The 23884-nt window shown below is 48.3% G+C and overlaps 1 protein-coding gene across 8 annotated transcripts in view; it reads right to left on the bottom strand.

Annotated features, from left to right (window-relative positions):
* The window catches only part of Msi2 (musashi RNA binding protein 2), a 367708-nt gene that overhangs the window by 133049 nt on the left and 210775 nt on the right, over positions 1 to 23884 (bottom strand). For all 8 annotated transcript variants that reach the window (XM_076871167.2, XM_076871163.2, XM_076871165.2 and 5 more), the window contains exon 7: positions 1059 to 1107. In XM_076871167.2, the coding sequence (XP_076727282.1) occupies positions 1059 to 1107 (49 nt within the window). The remainder of the gene's footprint in view (positions 1 to 1058; positions 1108 to 23884) is intronic.

Below are 23884 nucleotides of genomic sequence, written 5' to 3'. Positions count from 1 at the left end.
TCCCCCTTCTCTCCTCCCCCCCTTTTGCTCAGCTACCTTCTCCAAACAGGAAAGACGTACAGTTAGCACTGTTAGTAGCTGCTTCTAATCACAGGTGACAGCAGGAATGTAAACAACGCAAGAAACATCGGAATGCAATCCAAGTGGCAAGGAAACACGGCTCACCCACAGATCCCTCCCTTGAGAACACCCCGCACCCTTTCCTGCCTCCCCCTTCAGAAGCTCTGCTCGTTAACACCCTCTTAATAGGAACCCCAGAAACCTGGGGCTTCCGGAGAACAGGAGAATGAGACGCTAAATCCTAACCTCCTCTGACTACTCTCTCTGGGGAGGATTTTCTAGATTCCTCCAATGTTTCTGTTCAAAGCAATAATTTCAATGTGTTCTTCTGGGAGATGGTGGTTGGAGAAGCCGTGGGCAATCTGTCCAATGCTAAGGGTCCTTTCCCAAGAGAAGTGCATATCATTTCAAAGGTTCTTGAACTACAGGTTGAGACCCATTTTCTGTAATAAGGATGAGACAAGAGGAGCACAGGAAAGAACATACACAAGTACAGACTTCCTGTAAGCGTGCCGAGGTGCCGCAGAGTATTTTCCACATCTGCAATCGCTATTCATGGCAAACAAACCCAAGACAAGGCTTCTGGGTCTATCTCTAGATGGACCGTCTGCTTCTAAACCACCTCCTTTCAACGCAAGTTGAGAACTCAATTGAGTAATTGCTATGAATAATTTCCACTAGGATCACTTACTACTGAGGTTAGCAAGGGATTTAAGAAAGCCAGGATCAGAAAGGTGAATCTGAACGCGGGTGCTGGCTTGGTTCTGTGATTTAACCGCGGTTCCCCTGCCAAGAGAGAAGGGGGCTTTGACTGTCCACTATCTGCTTTCTTTGTGCTTTGATAGCCCTCCATGAATGCAGATCCTCAAAGATGGTCACCTCTACCTGCTTCATTCTGAACTCTTCCCTGTATCATTTGTCAGTGACTCTGGAGTGAGAGGAGGCGAAGGGCTAGAAGAGGGTGGAGGGACACACTTTGTATGCTGGGGTCATCTTACCTCTGTGCCTGTTGGTGGTTTTATCAAACATCAGCATCGCATCCTCCACCTGCAAAACACAGAAAAGAGGCTGCTTTAGGAATTTTCAAAAAGTATACATTATATATATACTTATACTGGGTGTTGATGGAAGAGGCAGTTTCCATTACAGAAATAATAGTTGCTCATTAAAGAATATTTGAACATACCAAGAAATAAAAAGAAAAAATACTGCTGATTTTAATACTGAGCACAGTTACAGCTAACATCTGGTGTATTACCTTTTAGTGTTTGTTTTAAAAAAATCTATGGTTTAATATGGTCTAAATTATATTATATGTGGAATTTCTTTCCTAGTTTTAGTGTGTGTGTGCGTGTGTGTGTGTGTGTGTGTGTGTGTGTGTGTGTTTTCTTACCAGTAACATTAGAAAATCACAAATAATTCCCAGGTTGTTACATCATTAATACTATCTTGATTACTGTATAGCATTTCATAAAGCAAGAAGCCATGGCTTACTTAATTATTTCCCTTCTGACAGATATTTAAATTGTTTCCCATTATAAACAATGGAACTCAAACATCTGGATTGTTATCGGATAAACTATACCCTCCCCTCAATTCACATGTTTAAGTCCTAATCCTCAGTACTGTATATAAGACTATATTTGGAGATTGGATCTTTAAAGAAATAATTAAGTTAAAATGAGGTCATTAGAGTGGGCCCTGAGCCAATATGACTGGTGTTCTCACAAGAAGGGATTAGGACACAGGCACACAAGAAGAAAGGCCAAGAGACAGGGCGAAGAAGGTCATCTAAGGAGAGAGGCCCTGGAAGAGACCAACACTGCCACATCATGATGTTGGACTTTCACTTCCAGATTTGTGAGAAAACAAATTTCTTTGTTTTGTTATAGCAGCTTTAGCAAACTCATACACTGGTGCTGGGACCTTTCAGAAAACATCAAGGAAAATACCAAAGTCATCCTCTGACTCCCTCCCCACACATTTTGTAACTGTTTGGGATATTTCTAGTAGGAAGATTTCAGGATCCACACTCAACTCCCATGAACATCTCAAGAGACTCCTCCTTAAAGAACCAGATCTGGCGATGAAATCCATTCCTTTTGTTTATGCCCAGCGCTTTGTTTCACACGACACATCTGGAGCACAGTTCTCTGACCTAATCAACCAGCTACTCACTATGGGAGCACCTGGTCTGGCCAGGTGAGCACTTTTGTGCCCAAGGCTGGCAGCAGAAACATACCCTGACCTGAGGGATTGTGGGTGGACAGAACTATTGCCCAAGGGCTCTGTCCCTGGAGCAGTTTCGGCCAGGGGTGTGGTTGAAAAGGACTGAGCACCCTTGATTTGTGCTCAAAGGCTCACAAATGAGCCTGGGAGCCTGAGCTAAGCCAGCTGGGAGAAGGAATCACGGGCTCTTCATTCCTCACTCTTGCCAGAGAGGACACTGGGCGAAGCAATAAAATGAGGCTTAAAATTTTTCTATGTCATCAGATAAAACAGAGAGAAGAGTGAAGTCCAGGTAAGAATGGGAGAGCAGGTAGGCCAGCCAGTCACCAACCCTGAAGGGACTGGCCAGGTTAAGAATCCCTTCTGGAGGCAGGGCCCCCTTCTGTCGCTAAGCAACCAGGCCTGAACAAATGGGCTCCTGGGGCCTTCCCCTCCTGGTCCCCACCCCTGAAGTCAGTTGCTGGGAGGAGAATGGCCTTGCCCTCCTGGTGACTCTTCCAGTGGGGAACTGCCCTCTCTCGGACACCAGTTTGGGGATCAATGAAACAGGGGTTCCTTCCCAGGCCCCTCCCAGGAGCCCATCCCAGGCCGACCTGAGGAGTCCTCCAGCCCCTGCTGAGGTCACAACACACAACAGCCACCCTGCCACCTTGCAGGCCCTGCTCCGGCAAAAGCACTAGATCAACTGGTGTGCCTGTGCTCAGAGGAGTCGTCACCCTTGAGCATATGGCAGCTCACACTCAGACCCTGGGATGGGAAGAGAATTCCAACACCTGGGGTGCAGGCGGGGGCCAGAGGGCCCGCTGAGGACCAAGCAGGTAAATGGGACATCTGTTTTGCACCCATCTCCACGGTTTTCTGAGATGTTTGCCAGATCCTTATTTCGAGCTGAAAATGCCTAACGGGAAGGAAAACAGCCCCCCTTCTGTGTTGGCCATGTTTTGGTACAGCAACTGAGATCCCCTTAGGAAATAAATATTTTGAATGAAAAAAAAAATGTATTTTCAAAACCCCCTTTCAACAGGGCGTAATTGGCTCCCTCCTCTTCTTGCTAAGTTTGGATATTTTCTTACTCAGCTTTCCAACGCTCCCTCCACCCTGGTGAGAGTGGAGGAGGATCGGGGGCTGTTTTAGGGGCAACCATTGTCGAAAAGAATAGGGCTCCCCCCTCTGCAGTCCAGCTGCACAATGGGACTCACAAAGACCCCCTCAACAGATAGTGTCAGGGTGAAAGAAAAATTCTATTAACACTTTACAAAATACAACATCTAAGAAAGTAGCTAGAGAGGAAAGAGAAAGGGAAAAAAAAATCAATATGGATAAGTCCCAGTGCTTGGGGGGGAGAAAACTTTTCAGCGGTTGCAAAACACTTATTAATTCAGAGAAGCCATCAATGCGATGGAAATCTGGCAGAACAGCAAGAGCTGAAACTAGAATTTGAATATACAAAGACTGAATAGAATGAAAAACACAGCCTCACATATGGGACTGTTTCTCACGGTTCTATGTGAATCAAACAGAAGCAGCTTGTGTGAGTCTCCATCAAGGGGAAGTAAGGGGCATGGCTGAGGTAACCGGTATCAACCCTGCAGCCAGCAAGCGGGTAACCACCTCAGTCTGGCTCTGTCTCATGCACACGCGCGCACACACACACGCGAACCCAGGTAGATGAGGTGGCTGTGCAGAGTCAACACCAAGTCACAGGCCAGGCCTCATTCAGGGACTGGAATTTCACCAAAGGGCTGAGGGCTGCAAACAGGAGTTTTTCTGACGTGGGTAGAAGATGCCATTAACCTTGTTCAATACTCCTCAAGGGATACCAGCCTCATCCTTAGGACTGACGCTGCCATTACTGCGTCATGTGCTTTACAGATTTCTTCGTACCAGATGTGGAAATCTGCAGGCCTAGTGGTCTTGTGAGTCCCCTGAGGGAGAGAGGACAGGAGGTGTCTGAACCTCAGTTTGCTTTGTCTCAAGCCCTGGCATAGGCCTAGCATGTTTGGGAAGGAGCTTACTCCAACCTTAAGATGGGCCTGGTAATCACCAAAGGCAGGTTTATCAAGGGCCCTGGTATCCTCAGTGGTATATCTTCATGAGTGAAAATACAAGGTGCAGTGGTTAGGAATGGGACACTCCCACACTCCACACCCCTGCTGGGCTTTGTCCTGACAAAAGGTCCTGTATGTGTATTTCTGGCTATGGCCAGGTCCAGACTATGCTGTGCTAGGGTCTCTAGGGCCAGTGGGGTTGGGACAGAGCTTGTCAAACCTCATCCACATCAGAGTCACCCCAGGCTTTGCGAAGCTGCCTCTTGGGCACCCCCCTAGAGTGTCTAATTCAGTGGTATCTGCATTTCTGACAAGTTCTCAGGTGCTGCCACTGCAGCTGCTGGTCCAGGGAACCCTGTTTCCAGTGTACACCTCTGAGGGGTGGGAAACAAGGGCACAGGTTAAAGACACTGGTCAGAGGTTGCTTCCTGTAACATATACCGATGTTCAACACATGGAACAAAACCTCTCGCTCAGAGGGTCCACTTCAGGGTGGCCTGCAGTAGCTCCCTCTCTGTTATTCCCATTTTCTGGACATTTACATTGTAACATTCTGAAAGTGGGGGAAAGACAATAAGAAGAGGAATTTCTTAGTGGCAATCAAGCTACCCCTGCACCCAAAGTAGGAAAAATTCAGATTCAGCTTGCATGTTATATAAACTTTCCTTCTAGCTGATAAACTCCTGCTAATGTGTACATCATGCAGCCAACCCAATCTTGATTAGAAATTCTAGCTAATGGCAACTTTATTTACTTTTATGCAACCTATACTCATTAGGCATTCACTACTTGCAAAGCTTCAGCCTAAATACAAATAAGAGGCAAATTACATAGTCCTATGGTAGACAAGCATCAAAGGCCCCCACGGCCTGTAGGCGATAATTTTGCTGCTCCTTTCCCCAAAGAGGAGGAGTCTATGTCCCCATCCCTTGAAATCTGGACTTGACTTGTGGTGGCCAATGAGGTGGAGAGAATGGTATGCCTGTTGGGGGCCTGGCCTTGAGAAAATTTTGCAAATTTCTGCTTTTTTCCTCTTGTACCTTTGTCATTATCACGAGAAAGGCATAACCAGGCTGGCTTCCTGGAGGGTGAGAGGCGCACAGGGCAGGGTCAAGTCCCCCAGTTGTTCCAGCTGAGGCCAGTCTAAGTCAGCTGACAGCCAGTCATCCCGACACATGCAAGTGAGGCTAGCCAAGATCAGCAGAACTGCTCCCAGTGTCCCCCTAACACATGACATGAAGTTACTGTCTGCCACCAAGGTTCTACAGTTTGTTACATGGCATTCTTGGGGCAATAGGTAAATTATATATGTGTGGTCCCTGTTTGGATTTGTTATTTGTGTGTGTGTGTGTGTGTGTGTGTGTGTGTGTGTGTTGTTTTTTTGTTTTTTTGTTTGTTTTTAGTACTGGGAATTAAACCCAAGGATGCTCTACCACTGAATTATTTCTCCAGTCCTTTTTATTTTAAGACAGCATCTTGCTAAGTGGCCTAAGTTGGCCTTGGACTTGTGATCCTCCTGCCTCAGCTGCCTGAATAGCTTGGATTACAGGCATTACCACCATGCCCAGCTACACAGTCAGTCCCTGTTCTTTAAACAAAAACAAAATATCTCTTCCATTCCGTAGATAAACAGACTGTCTGGAATAATACTAGAGAATTAACAAAGCAAAGAAAGAGGCAGAAAGAGAAGAAGTGCTGAATGTGAACCAGATAATAAATAATCAGGTTCCATATTCCAAATGGAGCACATTCCAAATGAACCTTCCAAATGGGACCCAGGTATTAGGGTGTGGAGTGGCCTCTTCTAAATCTTACTCTGGCAGCAAGGATGGAGATCCAGATCCTGGAAACACCAAGGGAAACTGGGCAACATGTTCCTCCCTAAATGAGCACCATGAAAAATCAGCAATAATTACCAGTCAAGTCCATGGGTGATACCTCTCTAATCGTAATTCACTTAACAAATAAGCAAACCCTCTTTTGAATGAGTTGAAAGATTTATTGTGAGCTCAATATTCTTGCTGAGGGATTCTAGAAGTAGCCAGATGGTGTTGACCGTGTCCACCAGAGGTTAAACTTCAGCCAGTCCAGCTCATGAACTGGCTGAGGAGGAAACTTTTAAGTCAGGACGCAAAGACACTCCTAGGAAGGGAGGTCAAACATTGTATTTGTCCAGTTTGTTGGCCACAGGCTGTGACCTGAGAGTATAGTCCCTCAGAACACGGCTTCTTCAGTTCAGGTTTGTGCAGTTTGGGCTCCACAAGTACAGAGTAGGTGAGTGATGTGAAGACACAGAAAACTTGTTCCCAGGAGATGGGCTAAAAAGGAGAGCTGCTGATAATGGCTGAGCAGGTTCTGGGGCAGGCAGTGCTGCTCAAAGGTGCCATTCCCAGCTCCACCTGCATCAAACAGAGGACAAAAAGCCCTTCCCTTCTTTGTCCTTAGGTCCCATCTGTGAAAGCAGGGAATTGTACTAGATGGTTCCTAAGATCCACAAGTAAGGACTCTGCCTAGAATGCAAAATTGGGCTGCAGAGGCTGCTGGAATAACATCTGGGAGCATCAAATTCCCCACTGGTCCTCTGCAAACTCTGTTCTGTGAGGCTGTTCCAGAGCTTTACTGTGGTCAACACACACCCTAAGAAATTTCCTACTCCTCCCGGGATCCACACACCCACCCACACACCACACATATCAAGAACAAAGCAGGAAATGGCACTTCAAATGATTCTTAAATCATCTGGCCAAATACAAGGAGGGAGGGGAATGAGAAGAGGAGAAACCCGGCTCTTCCAACTCCCCCAGAACAAATGTCCTTGAATTTCTCTTCCTGCTCCCACTCAAACGCTTCAAGTGTTAGTTTAAATAAACACCCTCAAACGCAGGACCATGATATTATGGTGCGTAGGGTTTACAGGCCTTATTACGCTCCATAAACTCGACACACTAAAGCTGCAGAGCAGAGGTTTGATGTGGTGGCACTGCCTGGGACACAGGTGCTGGACCCTGTGTGGTGACAATAGCTATGGATCCCTGGTTCTTTCAGAACATGGAAAGGCCCTGCTTACCACGTCTCCCTGGCCATCCTGGACACAGGGAAAAATCAGTGCTGGCCAGAAAGCTCAATCATGTATAAAAATATGACTTTTCAGTATGGCCCTGCCTCATAAAAAAGAGGGGTTCATCGTTGTCTAAAAGGGAGAATGGGGAGAAGAAATAGCCTGGAAAATCCCGTTGGTTCATGCTGAAACCCGTGCCTTTCAACCTTGCGGGAGCCGCCCTGGCCTGGTAAATCAGCAGTTTTCAAGTTCCCTGTGATCCAGGGCGGTGCCCAGGTAGAGAACTGCTGTTCTAGATGGCCAAGGACAGCTGGGCTGAGCCTTAATCACAGCTTCAGGCCCCAAATAAACAAACAGGTACTTATGGGCTGTCTAGAGGAAGGATATCCACTCCCTGCTGGAAGCCAGGATCAGGCAGGCTCCATTCAGCATACTGCTTTCTTAGGGCTCTCCTGACGGAGTTCTGTCCTGCACGTAGGTCAGAGAGACCAACAAAGAAACACAGGACTTTTAAGAAAACCTAATGGAAACATTTCTATCAGTCCTCACTACCGCCAATATTTCCACGGAGATCACCACAGCTTTGGTTCTCACAACAGCCCCACGAGGCAGGGATCATAATCAATTCACTGAGCCTCAGTTTCCCCACGGGTGCTCCCAGAGCTGGCAGGGGCTGGGTCCAGGACTTCGACGCTCATCTTCTGAATTGGAGTCTCTCCCTGCAGCACCTGCTTTCCTGCCCCAGCCCAGGACCCTGCCTCCTCCTGGTGGCAGGCTGGCAAGCTTTTCTAGCATCTTCTTGGTGCATTCGCTCCTGGGAGATTCCAGCAATGGAGGTGCCCTCAGAGCCTGTCCTGAACACTGCTGCCAAGCGGTATCTCCCTCATTCCACAAACAAAACAAAACAAAACAAAACAACTGTCCCTCCCCTTAAGTCAGAAAGAGCCAACTTGCTCTCTCTTAAATTACTTTTTTAAATTATGGTACAATATATACGACATAAAATTTGCCATTTTAACCTTCTCTGGTCTTCAGTTCAGTGGCATCAAGTACACTGCCTACACTCTTCACAGAAGCCTATCAGGTCTTACTATAGCCAGAGTATTCCACTCCCCACGAGCAGGATTGCTGCTTTATCAGCCCTATTTTTCCCTTTTATTTATTTCTTTTTTATTCCCGTGGGCCATTCCATTTTCCCATTTAACTTAAATAAAACCCAATGCCAGTGTTTATCAGATTGCAGTTAACAAAGGGACACAGCTGCCCACAGGGACCATTGGGCAAGGAGTCTCCAGAAAACTCTACCCTGGAGATTTGGGCGGTTACCCACCTGAGGCAACAGCTCCTGTTTGGGGATTCGGGCTGCACCCTTACTTATCAGACTCGAGGTTATGACGCGTCTACCCACCCCCAAAATAACGATTATTGTAATAGCTACCATTTTACCGCAGCTTAATAGGCGATTTGCAAGGCTCGCTTAATTCTTCCAGTAGCTCTGAGATAGATATTATCATACCCATTTTATAGGTGAGGAAATTGTGGCTCTTTGAGATTAAGTGACTTCCCTGGGATCACATGCCTAGTAAATGCTGGAGCCAGCTTATAAAACTGGACTCATCCCTTCATTTCCTACTAGGCCCCCTTTATTGTGTTCTAGTTTTTAAATCCCTGGGGCTTAGTGTAGTGCCACGGTGCTGGATGAACCAACAAACGCTGCCTTAAAACTCGACAAGAAAGTTAAGAGACGTGATTAGGTAACCTCAAGAGACCAGCGTGTTCTGCCCTGGCAGGCTCAGAGGAGGCAGGATGCCTGGAGAGGTAAAGGAGGAGGAGAATTCAGGGGTCTCTTTTGTTTAGATGGGCAGATTTTGAAAGATAGAGATCACAGGGCTATCTGACAGCAGAGCTGGAACTGGAAGGAGGCCTCTGGGCCTCAGTCCAGGGCTCAGCCCCTGAGAATTGACATTGTGCAGTGAGACCAGTGCAGAGTGTCTCCCACCCTAGAGTTGGGAGGAGGGCCTACGTGGTAGCAGTGAGTGCCTAGTACTTGGAATGTGCTCATCAGAACAGATGCTGGCCCAATTCACTGCCCCACCAGGCAATCCCCTTGCTGAGTAGGGCATACACACGTGCACATGCGCACACACAGACACACAGACTCTCTCTCTCTCTTCCTCTCTCTCTCTCTATTAGTTAAGCTGGGAGCAATACCCAATGCTGTATGCTTTCCCACTGCAAATGGGTCACACCAAGAGACAGCCACTAACAGGATTAGCATGACTTTGGGGGAGCAGTCCCAGGAGGCATGAGTAAGAGTCTGCTCATGCGATATATGGTTGGGGCAGAGGTTCCATGTTAGCTTTGCGGACAAAGCCTGGGGTCCCAGCACCAGCTAGTGGGATGGCAGGAGGCTCTGCCTGGGGTTATCTGAGCTGAGGCTTGGAAAGGAGGAGGCAAAGGAAGGGAAGTGGTGGAGAGGGACACAGAGAGTCCGGGCACGAGCTGTTTGAGGAGAGGCAGTTGGATCCGGCAGGCTGACAGCTGTCACACGGAAATGGCATCTGGCCTAACGGCCTCTTGTGTGTAAGGCTCCTTCGAGTGGCGGCTGCTGTGCTCTGGAAATCCAGGGCCTGTTTGCAGCACTGGTTTGGAGTGCGTGCGTGCGTGCATGCAAGTGTGCTCTGGGGGAGGGGAGTGGCAGGCAGGCTGCCTAATGCTCCTCTCTCCCCCTCTCCAACCTCTCCCCATCAGGCCTCACCTACCGTGAAAAAGGCCCAAACCTGCCAGCTCCAGAGGAGAGAGGCAAATCATTAGGAGAGCACTGATGTGCCGTAACACTCTCTTGCATTCCCATTAAACAAATACTAAACTGCTAATTGCCAAAATGGATCTCCACGACTCTGACCGAACAGGGGAAGGGTTTATAATTACCAAGTGTGAAAATGCACAGCCTGTAAATAACCACCTCATCTGTCCTAATACGGGCTGATATTGATGGGCATGAAATAAACATCAGGACCAAATGGAAAAATCATCCACATCTCCTGTGGCCAATGCAATCGCAGACGGTGACAAGCGTGGCTGCAGCCATCCGCTTGGGAAGAGGGGGAGGGGAGGAGAAAGGAGTTTGGAAGGCTCGGAAAGTGTAGGTCCTAATCCCAATTTCTGTCCCTCCGGCCACTGGCCGGAGGCTTGATGATGGTGTGGAGGGCTTGTCTGCGTCTCAAAAAGGCTAGGACCCCAGAGGCAGGGAACTTCTGAGTGTGTGTCTCCAATGCAGGGCTCAGACAGCCTCGGCTCTGCTCCCTAACAGACTAGCTGGTGAGTGTGAAGACCAACCAACGGAGAGGGAGCGCTTAGCCAAGGTGACACATTATTGACTAAACTAGACTTTATGAGGCTCTTCTGCCTGTCCAACAGAGCTGGCTGCAAAAATGTGGGTTTCTGACACTTCCATTTCCATGCCCCCATGCCTCCCTATGCCCTACTGTCCCTTTCTGCCAACCGGATGGGAGGCAGGCTCTGGGTCCATCAGATTCCAGAGCCCACCACCTGCCTTGACTACACGGAGGGAGGGGGAGGTGACGTGCCACAAGGGAGCTGCGATTCTGATTATCTCAGCGGGGACTTGGGGTGGATGTCAGGAATCAGAGGAGAGGAAGTTGCATCCGCCTCAGAATCAGAGGCTCAGAGTTAAAAGTGACCCAGGGGTCAGCCCTCCACTTCCCACCCAGCCAGGGAATCCCTTCTCCAGAGGTCCTGGGGGGCACCTCTTCTAGAGTTTCAAAGACTCAGAGCACCTCAGTTCCACCTCCCCCCACCCACAAGCTGCTCAGGCCCGAATTCAGCAGCAGTAGCACTTAGATGCCCAAAATAGTGGCTTCCTCTGTTCCACAGCCCAATTTTGGCACAAGGAAGAATTCTGTGAATTGTATAGCACCAGGCTCCTGCCCCACCCATCCCGAAGGCCTCTCTGTCGGGCTTTAATGGTGCTCAAATTAGCTCCTGCTCCTTCCCTTTGGGTGCCTGATGGCCTGTCTCCCTGGCCCTCTTGTCCCTAAAGTCATCCCCAGAGTCCTGGGTCAAAGACTCACTGGATTGCTCAGTTCTAGTCCTGACCCAAAGACCTTGTCAAAAATTAGCAAAATGAAGCAGCTCAACCCGACATACTTATTTTTAAAGGCATTCTAGCTTGTTACTTTTAAATTCCCCGAGCATCGTCAAATAACAGCTAACATGGTGCTGCTGAGAACAAAGTTCAAGTGCAGCTACAGGCGGAGGATTCGGGCACTTGGCAAAGTTACTTCTTGTTCCGAGAGGATCATAAAATCTCTGAAGAGGAGAGAAGCGAAAAGATAGAGGAGCCCAGCCCACTCATTCTCCAGAGGAGTAAATTGGCTCAAAGTGACTCTACAGCCAGGGGCAAAGCCACAGGGGAGAGTAAAGGGAAAGGGAACTTGGGGAGTCCTGAGTTCAAATTCCACCCCACCATTTCCACTTGTCCGTGATCTTGGGCAAGGCTTCCCAAGGCGGCTCGGTTTGAGACAGATCATCACTGTTTACCTTCCCCTCAGCCTTGACAAGTAGAAATTATTGATATCACACACAGGAAGGCATTTGGTCAGTGGGAAGTGACTGCCCTATGTTATTACCAGTTTATATCCCAGCCCCAGATGCTCAGCAAATATCTGCTAGGCAGAGGGCTGCACAATAGACTCACAGACTTTGTATTGATCAGTGCACATTCCAATTTAGTGAAATCAGTATGGATGAGTGAGGTCTGACCTCGTCAGGGTGCCTGGCTTTATGAACTGTGCTGCAGCGAGCTGTATGCAAATAAAAGTATTTTAGAAGCACAAAAGGAACAAACAAACAGGGGTCCACCCTACCACAGAATCCTCAAAATAAAAAAGCAGCAGACCACTGGTACACGACATGGAAGGTTCTCAAGGGAATCATGCCGAGTGAAAAAAGTCAATCTCTAAGGCTCACGACATGCTGCATGATTCCATTTCTACAGCACTCTCAAAATGACAAGATTATTGTGCTGGAGAGCAGATCAGCGGCTGCCCGGGGAGGAGCAGGGAGTGTGACTATAAAGGCAAACTCAGGGAGTGTCCTGATGCCAGTGGAGCAGTTCTGTGTCCCGACTGTGATGAGGCTCACTGGAACCCACATACAATAACATTTCAAGGAACTGTGCACACAATGCCCCCCCCCACCCAAAGTACTTGTGAAAACTGATGATGCGAGGATGGGCCAACACTGGTTTCCTATTTTAGTAACGTGCTAAGGGTCTGGGAGGTGCTATCATCGTGGGAAGCCGGGTGAAGGGCACACCAGGGGCCTCTGTACTATTTTTACAACCTCTTGTGAGTCCTAAACTATTTAAAAATAAAAATGTATAATAATAATAAAAAGAAACCACAAGGGGGCTCATTATTTCAAGAAATTCTGGCAGATCGGTTTACAATGCAAACAATTATGCCCTAATTTCCGTTGATTTGGATAAAGTAGGCAAACAAGGCCCGAGTGTACTATAGTAGAAGGATATGTGCGTCTTACCTGTTTCTGGTATTTGGCACTGGCACGCATTATTTGGTCCTATGAACCTCTGTGTTTGCAGTCTCTGCCACCCTAGTCTTAGGGACATTTCATGTATGGCCCTACACACCCTACCTAACACCTCCTAGAATACAGAAGTGCCCAATAAGTGCCTGAGGCTCACCAAGATTTTGCAGGACAAAGGAAAAAATTTTCAGAAGAAAGCATCAAATCCAGTGGTTTCCCACTTTTTTTTTTTTTTTAAAGACATCAAATTCGTTTCTTTTTCGAAAGAAACATTGTGTTTTGAGATACTTCTTGTACCCAACAAATTGAATTTATTATCTTAAGACTACTGAGGTTATAGAAGATTACTTGTTAAAACACAATGTAATCCTCATGGAGGACTTTGGGACAGGGTGGGATGGAGCAATGTCTAAAACAAGCACACTTGACCTGTAGTTGGCCTTTATGGGGTCTGGGGTGGGGATCCCAGGTGCCAGATAGATTTCTTTTGAAGTCATGAAGTCAACCTTGGGACCCTGCATTCCTTCAGTGGCCCCCTAGGGTGGAAATCTCTAGCCTGCTCTTCATGTGGAAACCATGACCCAGATCGCTATAAATGTGCATTGACAGAATAACCAACCAATTCCCCTTCTGAATCCCCAAGCCACACAACTCCCTAAAGGGGAAAAAGGGAGGGAGAAGGAAAAACCTACATCTACCCTTAAAAAACAAACAAACAACAGGGGGGGAAAAAAAAGCACCAATTCAAGCCGCTTCAAGACCCAACAAGCATGTTTTTCTTTCATTTATTTCTACATCAACACTCTGAAGGATAAAGATCTTTCTCATTTCAAGAGCTGTCAATTTGCTTTACTGCCGTGTTTTTCATCTGTTTGAGGTAAAGAGGAATTACAAAGCAGGCAAATGAAATAATGCACCACAATCTAACATATTTTGGCAATTCAAATTGGGACCAGGGAAAAAGGAAATTAAACAAGGATGACAGGCCACACGGCACACCTGTGCTGTGCCCGCCGGCCCGCCCCCGCCTTCCCTCCGCTTGCTAACTTTATAACTTGATGAAGTCCTCAGTTCTCTGCTGCAAACTGTACAATGTGCTGCACCCTAATTCTTCCAATCATTTCTCTACGCGGTCCAACTCATAAGATATTTTGCCATCTGAAGCAGAAAATCTCAAGCTGCTGGTAAAGAGTCAGGTGCTGTTACTTTAAATACCCCTGTGAAATAGCCCAGGAGCCGGCAGCCTATTCCTGTAGATTTACTACCCTTCCCCATATAGATTAACAGAGACAAATGCTTCCCACAAGCCAGACTGTGTGGGAAATCCTCAGCCCATGAAGCCTGGGGGTTTGATTACAATGGAACTTAAAAATAAATAAAAGGAAACCGTAATCTCCTCCTCTCAGGGTCCTCCCCTGCCAGAGAAGGTGCCCCATGAAGACTTTTGGCTAATTCATTTACATTTCCTTTTGTTTTTAATTAAATTGCTCTTCAGCTGCTCAGATCGGTAATTTTTTTCCTCTTAAGCTCCAGGGCTGGGATTTTCTAAGAGAATATAGAGACTTCTGGAGCCAAGACGCCTCTGCAGACCTCAGGCGAGGTGTGGTACTCAGGACACAGCCCCCGGCTTTCACAGGTAGGCCACAGCAGTCGGCTAGAGGATGGGAGAGCGCCAGGGACCAAGGGCCTTGGGGTTGCCACAGGAGTCCCCGGACCCCCCAGTCACCACCAATTTAAAAATCAAATGACCTCCGGGATAATGGGCTTGAAGTACTGACTTCTGCAGAAGGCCATCTGTGTGCCAGGCTGGCCAATCCACTTCTGGGGCTAGACCACTCTCAAGGGAAAAGCGCAAATGGCTCTGTCCCTCCCTGGACAGAGTGGTGGTGGTGATGTCCTCTAAAGTCTCAAGGATCGATGTCCCCAGAAAACCAACCACCCAAGAGGCTGCAAGTCCCATGGGACTGAGACTGAGGAAGGAGAAGACAGGGATGCTTCATGGGACAGAGCAATGGGTACAATAAATAACCCAATTTAAGAATGAATTGACAATGGACAGGCAGACGCAGCACCTGTCACCCACACGCCATCTCTGCCTTCTGACCGAGTTGGAAAGGCTAGCGGAAGCGGACATTCAAGCTGAAGGACCAAAACTGAGGCTGATGATGGCACAAGGAGGTGCTGGAATGGAGAAATCACCCTTTGACCAAAATTCTCTGGAACTGAAGCCTGTCTTGAAAGATGGGAATATTCTAGAAAAGCAGAGATGACCTTGGGAAAGGGTTCATATGTGGGGACAAAGGAGTCCAGGAGGTTGGCAATGCCTTGGGCCTAGATCTAAGGAAGAGGCAGAAGAACACAGGGCACTCCTAGTCCATCATCGTAGCCCGGGACTCAACACTCCTGCCTCTGGGGGCCAGGCAATGCAGGTGACAAACGCTCCTTCAGAACTCTCCCCGCGCCTCCTTTCTGCTCAAGAGAAAAATATTTAAGAGAAACCCTCTTCAGTCAGCTGAAATGTCCCCCTCACTAAGCCCCATTTAGTTATTTATCAGAAGACTTCAGAGAGGTTATTTTCAGACTTCCACATGAAATAGTAATACTTAGCACTTCCAATTCATCTCGCAAGCAGTTTTCAAATGTCAGCTCATTAATCGCCAACACCCTTGAGAAGCTGCGCTCTGTCCCATCTCGCAGACTGGGAAGATAGAGGCAGGGCTTCCAGAGGATCCCCGTCCCTTTCTCCGTGAGTCAGGCCCTTCTGACTCAGGTGTTCTCTCACCTGGACCCCAGGAGCCTGCTCCACTAAAGATGGCATTGTACTGAGGTCCTGAGAACTCTGTTCTAATGAATGGATCCTGGTCACAGTTCAGTGGCCTCTAACCTCAGCTGCATCTGCAAGAATCCGGAGACCTACTCCTTTAGCACTTCACTCAGGCAGGTGAGGGTCTCTTCTCACTGAACACTGGCTGCCCTAGCAGGTGTCTGACAGCTCTGGACTCCTGTGCCCCCGCCCCCCGCTCCCTGAGCCCTGAGCCATGCAGCGAGCTCACCAGCATATCTGTGTGCTGGGAGGTGCACTGTTTCCCCGACATCAATGGCAGGTAGAGCTAAAACATCACTTCTGGGACAGACCACAAGCTTCGAAGGAGGTCTTCCAAAGGGGGACTTAACTCTTCTGGCGTGGCTTCCCTTCTCTCCCTAAAAGAAACACCTCTGGATGTCTTCAGAGCCAGCACCAAGCCTTTCAAGCCCCACTGAAGACCCAGAACTTTAGTCTCCCGGTGGATTCTGCATTTATCACTTCAAAATGAGATGTAAGGTTCCTGTCATCTGAGTCTTTACTCTGGTTTTTTACCCCTTGGAGCAGGATTTCAATGCAGATCCCCCAAATTCTGGATCCAGTGGGGCCTGATGGCTGGGAAAAGTCCATGCCTGGTGAGGGCAGTGGATGGGGCAGGGTGGTCACAGTGTGTGGCCTGGAGGCGGGGCTGGGAGGCAGACTCACATCAGGACAAAATGGTGCCCAGTCCACTGGAGGTTCCTTCTCAGAGCTGTAGGCCAGTAACTGCCCACAGGGGAGGACATGGCAATGAAACACTCGGGGCGGCCATCCTTCACCTGGCCTCTGGTGCCACCACATACAGCTCCTGCCAACCTGCAGCAGCAGTTTTGAAGGGGCAATTTCTGCTTTTGATGTGCTCCCCAGGAGGCCTCCATTGACTCACAGTCACCCCGCCTGCCCCTTTATCTAGCACCTGTCCCATGTGTGATGCAGAACAAAGATCCAATAGAATACAACCTCTGGCTTTTTGCTTCCAGAACACAGTGGAATGGCCACCAAGTGGCCACTGTCTCCTTCAAACAAATCACTGTGGAAGGCCCTGTCTTTATTCACTAAGTTGTTTTTTTTTTGGGGGGGGGGAGGGGGGATTCCCTTCTACTCTATTCCCAAGTCATGCAAGACAACTAGTCTTATTATTTTATAGTCTTACTGCATTGTGGTCCAAAAACAGCATCATCAATCTTGGCCACAAATCATTTGGAGCTAAGGCTGGTGATGGTTTCCAAAAATTACATCCACTTTCAAAGGCCAAAGATTTATCACCAGTGTGGATATTCAGAAGAAAATGCCAGTCTGAATGTGAGTTCACAGTGAAAGCTTTGAAAGCGCTCAGAGCAAAGGCGGGATCTTTGGAATAAGCACACAGCCTCCCACTTTGAAGAGGACACATTGCATCTGCAGGAGGAAGCCCTGTCTTAAAGCTTCCAGTCATCACGGGGGCCCGCGGAGGGAGGGAGACACACACACACACACGTCGCACGGAGAAACTGAGAAAGGCTACATGATCATAAAAGAATCCTGAAGGTGAAATAAAAGAAAGAAAGAAATAAGAACGCATTCTTCGCAGCCTAATACCAAGTAACTGCAAGAACACATTCACATCTGACGTACAACAAAATTAGCATCCCCAAGATGTATTTACCAAGCAGCAGGGAGATTTGTGAGTCTGGGCTCAACCTGAAATTGCCTGAAAAATCACCCTACAGACCCCCTGGCTCCAACCCACACACCATTCACATGCATTTTTTTAGCTGTCAGAAGATTTAGGCAGCTGCCTTCCCAAGATGCCCGGGTCTAACCTTTGCTGTCCCCACAACCTGTAGGTGGAGGGGGACACAGGAAGCTTTTGCCCCTCGACAGACACAAGAAATGACCTAATCTAACAGCATGAGCACATTCAGGTGTCCAAAAAGCTCTGGCAAACGAGGCAGACCTCCTCAGAGCATGGCCTTCTCCCATGCGCAGCCTTCTCCGTGGCCCACGGAAGGCCCAGGAAGACCTCTGAACGCAAAATGGCTGCTCTCGGGGAGCAAGGACCACCACACTCCCAGGGAGCACGACATCAGCAGCAAACCAAGGAGAGGACCCGCTGCCAACGAGCCAATGAAAGAAGGGATGTTTACCCCTTCGTGAGACATCTGGAAAATGAAAGAGGCCACGAGCCACCTTTATCACATCTCTGTGCATACAAATACACCACGGAAAATTACAGATCCCTCTCATCTACCAAATGAGCCGTAATAACCCCACAGGTTTCCCAGAGTCCCTAAGACGCTCCTCTTGGCACATTTATCACAGGGGAGACTGGCGCCGGGCTAACAAAACAAAAGAGGAAAGGCGAGGGCTGTCTTTCCAAGGGACAGAACTGGGGTTCTGAAGCTCTGATGGTGGCTAACTGCCCTGTCAGGGTCTTGCCCGGACAGACCCAGGTGAGCCTGTCTGAAAAGAAAATGTCCAACCCCGGTGCCCTGGAGATATCTAAGGCCTGCCCACTGTCTTTGGTAAATGCCTGCTGGGTAAGTGTGCAGATAAGACGAGTATTACATTAAGATGCTTCCTCATGCATGAAAGTCTATTTTAAAGAGAGTCTGCAGGGAGGGGGGGCCTGCAGGGAGGGGGAACGTGGTCTAAGGAGGGGAGGTAAAAAGGAAGGCTGCTTGATTTAGAAAAGTCTCAGCCATAGAATAAAACTGTGCTTTAACGGCAAAGGAAAACTCATTATAAGTTTCTCTTCGGTTCCAGAGAGAGAGATCGACAGCCCCTGAGCTTCACAGCAAACTGCTTTTATGTCCTACATGCTTGTCCCCTTGTCCCCTTGTACCATCTCCTAACTCACAAATTAACTCCTGCATAAATATATGACACTCCCGCCCCTAACCAAGATGCCACTCAACCACACCAAAGAGCTCCTGATGTAGCCTTTACTTTTAATCTCACCCTCTCTGGGTTCTGCCTCCCCTTGCAAAGTAGTGCAATCCTACAGAGTTGTAGGAGTATCTGTTTAATCAACTCTGGTGAGGCATTCTTTTGGAAAGCAAAGAATACATGAATATATTAGGGAGGAGCAGCTTGCCTCTTTAATTTGTTCATGTAAGTCTAGAAGACACCCCCCCCCTTCACATTAAGTAGGAAAACTTAGAATTTACCCCGAATCTCAACCCTCCATTATACCCACTTTTTCTCCCAGGGTTTCTAAGCAGCAGGTGCTCTGTTCCCCTATCTGTAACTTTTCCTGGTTCTCCTTTCTTCTGTCCCACAGATTTCCAAATTGCCATCCACCCTGCCCTATCAGCTACCCTGCAGTCTCCACCTGAGTCCTACTCTATGCAAGAACACAGCTTCCGCAGCCACCTGGTTCTCTGTAGTCTCCTCCCATTCCTGTCCCAGAGCACCAGCTTCACTTCTCTGTGGTTGGTTCTCTGCCATGTGGATACCCCAGGACCTTAAACACCAGCATGTCCTATACCCCTTCCCAACTCCATTTCTGCACCTCCCCTGGGCTGAGAGCTTAACACCCTCATAGTCTCTTCTCATCTGCAGTTTCAGTTTCCCAGTCAACCTGGGTCCAAACATATAAAATGGAGAATTCCAGAAACAGTTACTCTTAAATTCTGAACTGAGAGCCATTCTGCATAGCAGGATGAACTATAGCACCATCCTACCCAGATTGTGAATCGTGCCTTGGTCTAGCACATCCACACTGTATATGCTGCCCTCCTGTTAGCAGACATCCCTGTTATCAGAGCAACTATTGAGGTATCACAACGCTTGTGTTCAGGTACCCCATATCTTATTTAACAATAGCCCCAAAGCACAAGAGCAGTGATGCTGGCGATTCAGAAATGCCAAAGAGAAGTCCTAAAGTGTTGCCATTAACTGAAAAGGTAAAAATTCTTAACTTAATAAGAAAAAGAAATTCCTCACTGAGGTTCCTAAGATCTATAGCAAAAAGGTGATCTTTCTCCACAAAACTGTAAAGAAGGAAAAAAAAAAAATTCATGCTACTTTTGTTGTTACACCTAACACTGTAAGAGCTATGGCTATGGTGTGTGAAAAGTGCTTAGTTAAGATGGAAAAGACACTGAGTTTGTGTGTGTATAGGAAAAGTCATCTGCGCTTTCAGTAGTTCATGGAAAGAGGTCTGGAATGTATCCCCCAAGGATTAGGGAGAGCTACTGTATCTCTTCTTCGGATGTGACCCTGACCCACCCTTTCCTTGCTTTTTCTCTATTTCCCTAGTTATAGGACCTTGTCACCGTGTCTGGACCTAATGTGAGATGACCTCCTTCCCAGGATTGACTGCTACAGGTCCCCCTCCGTGCTGCCTGGTCACTCCTCCTCAAGACCACTGCAAACCTTCCATGTCCCCACTGTCCACATGTAGCCTGAGGTCAGCTGGACTGACCCACCTTGCAGCCCTATATCCCTGCCCCCCCACAGGTGCATGCCCCTTGGTGCAGTGCCCCCGTCTACTGCCCTCTGTGATTCCCTCCAGCCCCGCTGCTTATGGGAAACATGCCATGGTTCAGCCTGCCGTCTCCAACAGTGGGGGAGACAGAAGACAGACCAGAAGGAGGTTCCCAGGGAACCAGCTCCAGGAGCTATTTGATGAGGCCATAATGGCTGGGCCCACAGCCCCAGGAGCTATCCACAAGGAGGCCAGAAGTGAGACCCCGGGAGGAGAGGGGACTGTGCAGAAAAATGCTGGATGAAAGGACAACACCCTGGCATTAGCTCCCTTTGCCTGTCACGAAGGAGACCCGAGAAGCAGAAGCCAAAGTGGGGAATCTGAGAGGTCAGGGCCACGGTCAGCAGAAGAGAGAGTGTCAATAAAAACCTCCCTCCCTGAGCCACCAGCACCTGTGAACAAGAACGGGACTGCAGGCCTCCTCTGTCCCTGACCCCAGACCAAGGGCTCAAGGACTATTTTTTGACTGACTGACTGATGAAGGGCAGCTCAGGGGGCTGAACAATTGCTCTGAGACTTTAAAGACCCAGACTCGTGATGATGTGCAGAGTGACCTTGGGCTAGCTGACAAATGTACTGTGCCTAATCTGTCATAAAGAAGGGCTTGCAAAACATTTTGTTCTTCAATACACGCGTTACATGTACATAGCAGAGACCACCAGTAGGCAAAACGAAATCACCACTTGTTAACATTTTGGTTTTTACTTTCCACCTTTCCTTAGCAAACTGTGTGTGTGTGTGTGTGTGTGTGTGTGTGTCTGTGTGTGTAATAACATCTTTAATAAGAGAAATGAATTATGTGGGGGAAAATATAGTAAAGAATGTTATTAAAGTAATTTGTGCTCTGAATTTACTGAGACTTCACCCCCAAGAACGTGTCACTCTTGGGTAGCTGAAATGTAACAAACCTCCCAGTCAGCTCTCTTTGATTCCTTGGACTCACATCAGTCTCTAGGCCACCCCTAAACTGTGATTTATATGACAGCTTGGGAAAAGCCAATTGGGGACAATCAATGGAACAGACGGAGACAGGCCTGGTGAATGTGCATGAATTAAAAGGAAAACTCCATTGTAATAGGAACAAGATTCTAATCACTACACCTAATTACAAAGAGGAGTAAATCACGGGGAAAAAATTAAGTGTCTCATACAGAACAAACAAAGCAATTAGTCATAAACAGCTCAGGTTCTGGTGAGCAAGCCGGTACCCAGACCCACGCCTGGCTGTGCATCTGCTCCCAGGGCCCCCTCAAGGCCATGGAGGGTGGGCTTGAAGGTCAGGCTCCACCCTGAGTATGTAACGGTGCTGGGGAAAGACAGGTGGCAGCCCCGGCTGCACGCACACCTGCACGCACACACTCACGCACAGCCTCAGCACAGCCTGGCTACAGCAGTGACCCCGCATTAGGTGCTGGAGCCTGGACCTTCCTGGATGGCAGAAATGTAACTGATTCAAGAATGACCCGGCCACCTCCATTCTCGGCTGCCATCTCTCAGCTGTCAACAGCCATAACAGCAGCTAATTCTTATTACACAATTACTGTACACCTGACAGTGGGCCAGGCATCCTACAATGTTATCTGGTTCAATTGTCACATTAAGCCTTCAAGGGAGACGTGATCATCACTATCTGTGCTTATAAATGGGGAAACTGAGGTCCAGAGCGTTGAGCAATTTGTCTACACTCACCCCACTTATGAAGTGCAGAGCCTGGACTGAAGCCCAGCAACGGACTTCAGAGGCCGTTCTATTGAATCCCGAGCCACACTGCCTATAAAGTAGGAAAAGTAATGTCTGTATGTCACCAAAGCAGGACCCAGGAGCACAGTGAGAAGAACCTGGGCAGAGACCTCACCATCAGAGTCAATCTGGTTCTCAGCCCCTTTCCTCTGGTTGCCCCACCTGTCCTCCTCCCTATCCCCTAGGGTCTCCTTTCTTGCGGGCCCTTGGTGTGTGCCAAAGTCACACTGGCCTCTCTTGTCCTCTGCAGCCGGGGAGAGCAGGATGCTCCTAGCAACTTCCCATGCAACCTGGAGGTGTGTTCTGAGAGTCTGAACTCAAAACTCTCTACTGTAAACTCCCAAACTGAAACAGACCTATAGTAAATAACTGCTCTGTAAAGGTGTACGGTGACCAGAGTTACTTTAAATGTATCACCGGACACGGGACACCTAAATTTCCACGAGAACCACAAGCCATGTGATGACTGGTACATGGCAGGCTTGCTCCAAGGGTCTGTAAATAAAATCTCCAGGAATGGTGGCTGCTGTAGGTCCCTCTCACTGCCAAAGGCCAAACCTGGGCTGACCCTGACGTCAGCAGGAGAGCTAAGCCAGCATAACGCGTACACTGTCCACTTGGTTGTTCCAAGGAAAGTTCCTCGGCACGGCAGAATGCGTTTTAGGCCCTGAGAGGTAGAGCCTACTGGAAAGACCTAACAACACTCTGTTTACATGCTGCAGGGAGGGGGCTACATGGGGCTGAGTCACCTCAGTCCTGGCCTAGGGTGGTGCATGTGGAAAGGACATCAGGTCCCTGTTAACAGGGCTTCCCCTTCAATCTAAACTCCATACAGGAGACACGTGTGGCTTTTGACAAGTGTGGTCAAGGAGCTCCAATTAACACAGAGAGGCCTGCCACAGGGTCCTCAGCTAAGCAGCTTCTCCAGCCCACTTGAACATCAGCAGAGTGGTCAAGGGCCCAGACTGAAGGACCACAGAGATGGGACACTCTGGAACCACACAGTGACCTTGAACAGGTGACAGAACTACTACTTAACCCTCTGAGCCCCAGTTAAGTGTTCCTTGGCAGGGCTCAGTGGCACACACCTGTAATCCCAGCAGCTTGGGAGGCTAAGGCAGGAGGATCTCAAGTTCAAAGCCAGCCTCAGCAAAAAAAGAAAGGTGCTGATAAGCAACTTGGTAAGACTCTGTTTCTAAATCAAATGTGGAAAAAATAGGGCTGGGGAATGTGACTCAGTGGTTGAGTGCCCTGAGCTCAATCCCTGGTTATCCCCCACCTCCTGCCCACCATGTGCATACGTGCACACCAAAAAAGGTTTCCTTAAAAGGGAACAAAATGAGATTGAGATAGTGACTATGGACATGTGCACCCACGGAAACACACCAGTGGCTTCTAATGCTCCAACTATTATTACTAATAATAGTGGTTCATTTTTTATTGAAAGGTCACGGTGGAACCTGTCTTGTGCTGAGCATGGATGCCTTCAGAACTGACAGCCTGGTTATCGCACACCCTCTGTACATCCAAGTGGCCCTTCCTCACCTGATGGGGCTAGCTGCTCTCCCAGGGGGACACCTGCCCACCCTTCTCCTCCAGGCACACCCCTCCCACTTGTCCACCCTGCTTGGCTTCTCCCATTGCACCCAAGAACCAGTAGGAGAGAATAAAGGTGCAACCTCTCTCATTCAATGTTGGAAAGAGATCCGAGAAGAAAGCCAGTGACAATCCTACCTCACCCCGGCTCCTAAAAAAATGTCATCCAGAGGAGCTAAGCAGAACTGCCTTCTTTCCCCTTCCCATGTCCTTCAGGCAACCTGGAGAGGTTGGCTCCTAAAGATTTGGGTTCAAATTCCCACTTAGTA

Source organism: Callospermophilus lateralis, chromosome 11 (genome assembly GCF_048772815.1).
Source record: "Callospermophilus lateralis isolate mCalLat2 chromosome 11, mCalLat2.hap1, whole genome shotgun sequence".
NCBI lineage: Eukaryota > Metazoa > Chordata > Mammalia > Rodentia > Sciuridae > Callospermophilus > Callospermophilus lateralis.
Note: the sequence above shows the minus strand (reverse complement) of the source record. Positions and strands in the feature narration are given on the sequence as shown.